Source organism: Martes martes (assembly GCF_963455335.1).
Source record: "Martes martes genome assembly, chromosome: 13".
Taxonomy (NCBI): domain Eukaryota; kingdom Metazoa; phylum Chordata; class Mammalia; order Carnivora; family Mustelidae; genus Martes; species Martes martes.
In genome coordinates this window covers 62,987,441-62,996,319 of record NC_137901.1, presented here as the reverse complement: position 1 = coordinate 62,996,319, position 8,879 = coordinate 62,987,441, and the positions used below count along the sequence as shown (strand labels likewise).

At 60.8% G+C, this 8,879-nt stretch overlaps 1 protein-coding gene across 1 annotated transcript; it reads right to left on the bottom strand.

Moving 5' to 3' along the window:
* Window positions 1-4,947: 4,947 nt before the first annotated feature.
* On the bottom strand, window positions 4,948-8,454 carry SLC25A1 (solute carrier family 25 member 1). The gene is made up of 9 exons (XM_080821903.1): window positions 8,196-8,454; window positions 7,747-7,854; window positions 7,481-7,580; window positions 7,259-7,397; window positions 6,648-6,732; window positions 6,375-6,479; window positions 6,054-6,169; window positions 5,898-5,971; window positions 4,948-5,676 (listed from the first exon to the last, which is right to left on the bottom strand). Exons 1-9 carry the CDS (start codon window positions 8,278-8,280, stop codon window positions 5,562-5,564), a joined length of 927 nt encoding a protein of 308 aa, XP_080678029.1. The 5' UTR covers window positions 8,281-8,454; the 3' UTR covers window positions 4,948-5,561.
* Window positions 8,455-8,879: the final 425 nt, after the last annotated feature.

Sequence of the window (8,879 nt, the reverse complement as noted above, 5' to 3'; positions counted from 1 at the left end):
GCAGGCAGGGGCCTCCATAGTCCTAGACGGGTCATTTTTCTCTGCCTGGGTTTTCTCATCTGGGAAACAGGGCCGGCTGAGGGGAAAGGTCCAGCCAGGAGGCATTGCTGTCCAGTTGTGCAGCCTGTGCTCCCTGCTGCCTTCTGTAGGGACACCCCCAGCCCCTAAGCCTCTTCCTGGCTTGCTAACGACAGGCCTCTGGAGTGGGAGACTCAGAGGGGTGTCTCTGCACCATGTAGGGCTTCTCTTCCACAGGGATGTGGCAAGGCCACTACACCTTACATGAACCACAGCTGGTAGGAAGCTGGCCAGGCAGGCAGGACTGGAAGGTGGGGGCGGGGGGGGAGCAGTGGAGAGGCTGGTGGAGCCCCCTTGGTCCCATCCCCCGACCCTATCTGCTTTCTCACGGCTGAGGTTGGGGGCACTGAAGTAAAAATCTGCAGCAGGAGGAAAAGACACAGTCCAAAGTCCTTCCTTCGCTTGGCAAACATCTCCGGAGTCCAGGTTCTGTGGAGTGGACGCGGGTGAGGCTCAGGCCCAGGCTCTGCCCCCCGCCACCCCCCTCCCCGAGCTGGGGTCTGAGTACACAGGAAGGTAACCAGGTGAGGGGGTTTGTGCGGGAAAAGGGGAGTAGTCCCTCTACCTGTACATAGGTCAGGCAGGGGCGGAGAACAGTGTGAATCACAAGGTAGAGATCGGGGGTGAGGAAGTGTTCGAGGACGAGGGAACAGCGCGTGCTGCCAGTCCGGGGGTGAGGCAGAAAACAGGCTGCCGCGGGAGAGGTCCAGCCCAGGGAAACAGCCATCAACGGGCGGGGCTCGGGGGGGAGGGGGGTGTTCCCTCGGGCCGGCGTGTCAGGAGAGGCTGCTGGCAGCGTCCGCTGGGGGCCGTCGGCCGCAGGGGCGGGCGCCTCAGACTTGGGAGAGTGGAGACAGTGGTTGGGTTGGCCGCACGCCGACTGGTGGGGGCCTGTAGGCGAGGTCGGCCACTGGCGGTGAAATACGAGGGCCGGGGACGGGTGGCAGCGACCGCGACCAGCCTAACGACAGCAGTCTCACAGACCCCCGGCCGAGGCGCGGGAACGAGCCTATGCCGGCCGGGTGCGCGCCCGTGACGTCATCAGTACGAGCCGCCCCCGACTTCCGGGCGCGAGTGTCCCACGTCGGGGAGCTGATGTTACCTCTCAGGCGTGGGCAACTTGCCCACTTCGTACCCTGCTCTCCCTGCGTGTCCCCAAGGCCGGGAAAATCTGGTTCCTTCTTCACAAATGGACCCGGGAAGCCCCCTGGGTGCTTTCTGCGCCTATAGGCCCGCGTCCCTGGACCTCCAATGGCGAGTGCTGAGAGAGGCCTTGGTGGTCTGTGGCCTTTAGCAGACAGCCTGGGGCCCAAACGGGTGACCATGAGGGTGGACCCTTCGTCCCTCGGCCCTGGCAAGCACAGCATCTTTCCCATGACGTGCTCCGATCAGCCTCCAGGTCACAATCGCGGGCAGTTTATTTACCTTGCCCCTATCACCGCCCTGGGGGCAGTCTTCCAGACACCCGGCGCTGGGCGTTCTTCGTCAGGCCGTTGGGCAGCGCGGGTGGGGAGGGCGCTGCGGGTTTCGGTCAGCCTGTGTGGGGCACCCAGGGGCGGATAAACAGGCTGGCCGGAGAGCTTCAGCCGCACCGACCCCGTCAGAGTGGTAAAACTGCCCACGACCCCAGCGTTTTCAGTGCTTTTCGGCCAGGACCTGAGCGGCAGGCCGCTGTAGAAATCTGAGCGTTGCTTAGGAGCCGAGGGAGTGAGTTGGTTTATCCCATGAGGTCGCATCAGGAGATGGCCACCCTGCCCGCGGCGGAGCCTCCCAGGTCAGGCCTAGTCAGTGGAGGAGTAAGTGGGAGGTGGGCGTGGCCTGCCAGGAGTCAAAAGTGACAACAGATAGGGAGGGTCAGGGTTTGACCTAAACTGAGTGGGGGCAGGGGAGAAGGGGAGTTTGCCCTAGATACCAGATCACACACCAGGGAGCACGTTGTTTTCCATGATTCACCCCACATCGTTGGCCTAGGTCCAGTTCACCCATGATCCTGAGTGTTGTCTGTGGCCCTCCAGTTGGCCTTTCAGGCCAGCTCTTCACTGTGTGTGCATCTCTGTCCTTGTCCCTGGGGTGTCCAGTCCTCTTCCCAGATCTTGATGTGGCAGGAACTCCTCTAGACCCTGTGATTCTGTGCCCCTTACTAAAGACCCTTCTCCAGGGAATCTGAAAACTTGCAGGAAGTAAAAAGAAAGCAAAATATTCTGGCATCCTCAACTGAGATTCTGTTTGCTATAAAGGCTAAGGGCACAACCCGGAAAACAGAATTCTCTTTGTTGGGTAAAAGGAGACAGACCCATTTGTCAGGAGTGACTGGTTTTTTTGGTATACTAAGCTCTGACTGGCATTCATCACCTACACAAGGACATGAAAAAATCCAGGGGATGCCTGTGCAGTAGTGGCAGGGGCAGGGGGTGGGTTCAAGGAAACTGGAGCTGGAGGACAGCTGCTTGAGGGCCTCTGCCTAAGGGGGAGTAGGACCCCCATCTTCAGCCCCACAGCAGTGATGACAGGGCTGGAAGCTGGCCAAGCCCTGCCCCAAGAGGAGTAGCCACCCCCTCACCCTCTGCTCCCTTGCCCTGTCTCTGAGGCCATTGTCCCATCTGGCTATATTACGTTAGGATTCCAGGCTCGAGGCCATGCTAGATGGTGAAGGCTGCCTGAGGCTGAGTGCAGGCTAGCTGCGGCTTCCAGCCAAGCACAGAGGTTCTGGATATGGTGACGTGGAATCTCCACCCTCCTCTGATATGCAGATTCAGCCACTGGTCGTGTCCAGGTTTGTGGTGGACCAGGCTGGAAGTTGAGTCTGTTCTACCTCCCAAGTCCTTGAAGATCTGCACACACCTCTGCCACTATGCCTCCACTGCCACAAGGGCAAGGGTCCCCTGCCATCGTTCTCCTCTATGCAGCCTTTGGGTTCTTGGTTAAATGCAGCTGGGCTCCCTCCCTCAAGGTCCCTGCCTGCTCACTTCCCTCCAGCCTTGTCGGCCTTCCCTCAGCTTGGACACCACAAGCCCTTTACGGCACACAGGATACCACTCCCCTCCTGGCCCCCTTCCCTCAGGTCTCAGCTCTAAGATCTGAGGCTGCCTACTAATTTAGGTAATGTGTGAAGGGGGTGGGTTTGCCTCCACCAGAGTGGGTGGCTCTTCTGTAACCATAGCCCCTGGGGACTCAATCCAGCTCAGTCTTTTGTGGCTGGGCTAACTGCTGTCCACATCCTGCTGTGAGGCACAGGAAAGGGGACCTGGGCTATGGTAGGGCTCCTGACCCTCCTGGAGAGAGAATGGGGGATAGGTTGCTCCTGGGTGGGGGACCCCCATGTCCTACTCTCAGACCAGTGCAGCCTCAGCCCCATCCTCCCAGTGAAGGGTGAAGGGGATAGGCTTCTGGGATGCTGGTGTGCAGTCAGTGAATGGTTACCATTCCTGGAGGTCAGTATGGGCGGGGGGCATTGAGTCCCCTCAGGGGTCAGCTGTGGGGCTTTGCCTGCTCTAGGAACTACCTGGAACTCTGGCAGACTGTAAATAACCTTCCGCAACCCAAAGAAAAAAGCTATGTATACAAAGGCTTCCTGTGTTAGGCATTGTTCTAAGCACTTTATATGAATGGGCTGGGTTCTTCTGTCACCCATTTCACAGATTAAGAAATTGATGTTAGGTGACTGGTTCAAGGTCACACAGTGAACAAATGAGAAACCAGGGTTCTGTTCCCCACCACTGACCACAGATGCTGTCTTCTTCCCTAGCCTCAGTGGCCTGTGCCATGGGCCAGCAATGCCTGTCACCACAGTGAAGCTCGTGAGGCCCAGAGCCAGTGGCCTATGTCTGGGCCTGCAAGCCCTGGAATGTGTGTGTGTGAGAGACAGCCCCTGGCCCCTGCAGGCAGGCAAGCTTTGCTGTGGGGCCCTGTCTCCTCAGTTGTGACTAAGACTGGTTACCTCCCAAGAGCAGTGAGTACTGCCCAGTCCTTCAAGAGCATTTTCCTTGTACCCCTAAGCTCACAATTGTCACTTGGATCTGCCCCTGATCCCTAAATGCCCCAGATCTGGATGTTGTGGGAGCTTGCATGGGTAGGGCAATCTCCCCTAAAAGGACCAGCTTTTAGGGACCAGACCTGCTTACTGGAAGGCTTCTGTTGGCAAGTTATTTCCTAATCTGAGCCAAACCCTTGCATGACTCTAACCCATGGATCACTTGGACAGCAAAGTGCCTTCTGCCCCCACTCAGCCAGGGGCCTGGTTTATTCCATTCTGCTCTCAAGACTCTTCCACTTTGGCCTCAGGTTGTGGTTCCCAGCTCCTGGTCTGGGGGGGATGGGCCCTGGGGCCCCAGACAGGCACTTCTACCCTGTCTAGCAGGAAAGCTGCCTCTTGACCAGGGTAAAGGAGGGAGCAAAGGGCCCCTGCTCAGAGCCTCAGAAATTGGATGCCCCACAGCACTTCCCCACATTAGACCACAGAGAAACTGTGAGGAGTAAGAAATTAAGCTGGGCCACAGGTGGAGGGTCAGTCAAGGCTCTGGAGCACTGTCTCCCAGGCCCAACCCCTGGGATGGGGCAGTTCTGCACTTTGTCCACTCAGTGCTGCCTGCCAGGTGACCCTGAAGGCATGTCCACCAGCTGACCCTGCAGAACCTTGCTCACAGGCTATGAGCATGGCCTGGACACAGTCCAAATGTTCCTTGGTGTAATGGTGCCAGGCCTCTTGGGGGCTGATGCTGTGGTCACAGCTGGCTCACCCACCAGCCTGCCTAGTGCACTGCTTCCTCATTCTCCTGCCAGTATCCTCTGGTGAGGGGGTGGGCCTGCTCTTTGCAGAGGCATGGACACTCATTATCCACTCACAGATGGGCCCACACAGGGACAGGAGGCTTTGACAGGATCCGGTTTATTCTGCCATGGGAGGGTGGTCCTGAGAGTGGCGGGTGCCACCCCGTCCCGGGCGGAGGGAGGGCCCAAGGGCCAGTTAAGGCCAGTGGCGGGAGAAGCAGGGGGCACATAGCCCCTGGAATGCGGTGAGGCCAGGCTGAGGCCCGGAGGCAGCTGTGGTAGGCTGGGGCCAGTGCCCCTGCTGCCCAGGGTGGAAGGCACCGGGCTGGGACCGGGCCATGGCTACAGGGCCGTGGACCCAAGCCACATGGGCACCCCGGGAAGTGGGGCACAAGGTCACATGACACGGAACATGAAACACAGGCACACGGCTCATGAGTAAGCACATGGACAAGTGGCACAGATTCACAGGCCAGAGGGACACCCAGCCTTGGCCAGACACATGGACACAATGGTGGTGTCATACACACCACGGGACACACGGCACTAAGGGACATGTGGACTCAATGGCTACAGGGGACAGACCCAGGCCATGGAGTGCAAGGACAGGGAAAAGGGGCCTTTTGGCACGACTGCACTGGAATTGTGAGAAGAGGGCAGTGGGGACTGGTCTGGAGGCACCTGGGGGCAACCTCCATGCAGAACCCCTTGGGGACTCAGTCTGTCTTCCACACTTTGTTGAGTAGCTTCACCACTTCATCGTAGATGACAAACACGATGGCCACGTCCAGGCAGACCCGGCCCAGGCGAGGGATGGTGCCCTTGTAGAATCTGGGGTTGTCGGGGGAGAGGTAGGAGGAGAGAAGGCAGATGAAGAACAGTGTCCCTGGACAGTGAGAGTGGGTCCAGGCATCAGAGGGAGAGGACAGGAACCTAAAGGTAAGGACTCCCTGAGGGATAGCCTGGGGCTGGCAGCAGGTATGGGGTGAGGCCCAGGTAGAAGGCTAGGGAGGGCCTAAGTGGGGACCACAGCCCTGCCCCTCCCCACTCACGCCTTGAGCCCCTCATTCCTCAGGATCTGCAAGCCACAGTCCCACGTATTCCGGTATTTGTGCGCCTCCAAGCCCTGCAGGACAGCATCATGCCACAGGGTTCAGCAGCTAGCCCCTGTCACAGACTCCCTACCCCCTTCCTGGCCCCACCCCCACCTGCATCCGGGTCTTGATCACATCCAGAGGAGTGTTCCCGAAGACACTGGCTGCACCAGCGACAGCTCCAAACACTCCGGTGATCAGTGGGTTCATGGGCTTGTTGGGGTTGTCCCCTGTATGTGGGTGGGAGTTGCAATCAGAAAATGATGGGAAGGCAAAAGGGAGGGTTCTTCAGGGCTGGGGAAGAGCATGGACCAGAGCCTAGGAATGTGGGGGCCCCAGGAGGCCAGGTCCTGGCAAGGAAGACTGAAGAGGAGGAGTGTAACCCAGAGTGGTTGGAGGTAGGGTCTTGGGGCTGCAGACCCAACAGATACATACCCCTGTACCAGTTTCTCAGGGAGGTCATGACGAAGAAGCGGATGGCCTGGTTAGATCCCTGCTTCAGCACAGTGGCTGTGAGGCCCTGGTAGGTCCCCTTCAGCCCTGGGGAGTCAGCAGGCATGGGAGTCATACTGGTGCCTTCCAGGCCCCAGCTGGGGAATGGGGAGCAGGGCAAGTGGCACACCAGAGCACCAAAGTAGGAAGCGGAAGTTCAGGCCAGCCTGGCCTAGATCCCTGGCCCTACCTGAGAAGGAAGGTATTATGGCTTACCTTGTTCTCGCACAATCTCTCTGACCCCGTGGAAGAATCCTCTATACTTGGGGTTGGGGGAGGTCTGGTCATGGATGAACTTCACCTGTGAAAGGAAAGCAAAGGCCCTAGCTCCCAGGATGCCCCTGGAAGGGCACACTTGGCCCTTTGGCTCCCAGCCCCAGGGCCCACAAAAATCAGATCAGGGTTGGAGATGCAGCTCTTCACCTGGAAACAGGGTTACCCAAGGCCACCATGAGACAAAAGGCCCCAGCAAGCAGGAGGGCTGGCCTTACCAAAGAGTAGCTGTAATTATGTTTGCTGGTTATTTCCCACAGCTTAGGTAGGGAACATGTTATCTTATGTTTTCTGTTTATAAAAGTGTTTTTTTTTTTTTTAAAAAAACCCAACAGTCAGTTGTCCCATGTCTTTAGGACAGAGTCCAGTCTCCAGAGGAGATCCTTTCTGCACACTCCCTGCACCCAGCCCCCCAGGCAGTTCCCCCTGCACACCCTGTCCTGTTCCAGCAGGACCCTCTCCACCTCCCTGGTCTCCATGGAGCACAAAAGCAGGATGATCCCAGCCACCCTAGCACCCCTCTGCACAGCCTCCCCCAACTGGACCCTCCCCACCTTTATGGTCTCCATGGGGCACACCACGACCACGGCTTCTGCCACGCCAGCACCCAGGCCACACAGCAGTCCCCGGGTGCTGTCCAGGCGTCCCTGGGGATCTCGCATGTGGTTGCTGAGGAACTCAAACATCCCGAACCTGGGAACGCCAGGCAGTGGGGTGAGAGGGGCTGCAGCCCCCGGGGATGCCCTCCCGCGGCCACCCACCCAAGCCCACCTCACCTGACCGCCGCTTTAGGGATGGAGCCGTAGAGCAGAGAGCTGAGCCCTCGGTACAGGCCCAGGACGCCATGGCTGCGGACCGTCTGCCGCACGCAGTCCCCTGGGTGAGGGGGCGTTCAGCGACCCCAGCCGCTCCAGAGACCCGCCCCCCCGCAGTTCCCCACAGTCCACCAAGCCTGCTCCCCGAGCGCAGGGTCCGGCCGTGTCCTCTGGGTGCCGGCCCTCTCTGTGGCGTGCCACCCCCCCAAGGGCAGCCCCCTACTCACCAATGCCCCGGTACCGCGGAGGGTGTGAGCGCTCGTCCAGCTGCAACTGTGTCTTCACGTACTCGGTGGGGAAGGTGATGCAAATTTCGATGCCGCCCGCCAGGCCGCCTGAAGGGACCAGGGACCGGGACCCTGAGACCACCGTCCCGCGGCCGGGTCGTCCCGCCGGCCGCAGCTGGCGCATCGGCCCCTCCCCCGCCCCGGACTTTGTCCCACTCCATTGGTGTAGGGGAGGCTGGGCAGCGTCCCCTGCCCCGCCCACGTAGTCCTGGCTAGGCGTGGAGGGGCAACGAGCCGGGCGATCCCCCACGCGCTGGCTAGGGACCGGGGCCGCGCCCCCCGGTCCGACCCGGAAGTGGGGCGGGGCCTCGGCGTCCCGGGCCCACCCGGAAGCGCGGTGGGGCCATCGGAGGGGGCAGACCGGGGGTCCGTGTCCCGGAGGGGCCCACCTGCCAGGATCGCCTTCCCCGGGTGCGTCAGCTTGGCCTTTCCGGACGCGGGCGCTGCGGCCGCCAGAGCGCGGGGAGCGGCCATGGCAGGCGAGGAGGCGGGGCGCCCGGCGTCGACCTCGGGTCCGAGCCTCCTGCTCTCCGCGCTCGGTCCGCGGCTACGGCGGCGGCGGCGGCGGCCGGTTATGGCCCGGGGGGCGGGGCGGTCGCGTCAGCTCCCGGGCTCCGCCCCGCGTGGTCCGAGGCGGGCCCCGCCCCCGGCCCGCCCCGCGCCGTCCGGGAAACTGAGGCCGGGGCGGGGCAAGCGAGGCAGGCGCCGGGGCGGGGCCGATAGCCCAGCCAATGACCGAGCCCAGGGTCCTTGGGAGGCGGCGCTGTGCCCGCGCCTGGATCTGTGGGTCAAGGTGCAGTTTCTAAAACCCGCCCCGGCATCAGGCAGAATCCGGCACGGGAAGGAGCAGGTCTCGTGGTCGTGGCGTCTGCCTGAGCGACCGAAGCCCCGAAGATCGGGGTTGGAGAAATGTGCAGACCACTCCCTCCCCCATGGGGCACATGGGGCTAGTCCCATCCCTGATGTTTGAGGGTTTGGCATTCCGAAACCCAACGCGTTGTGCGGCTACCATTCCCAGCTAGGTATTTAGAGCTCCATGCAGAGCACGCAGGAAAAGATCCCCAATACACCCT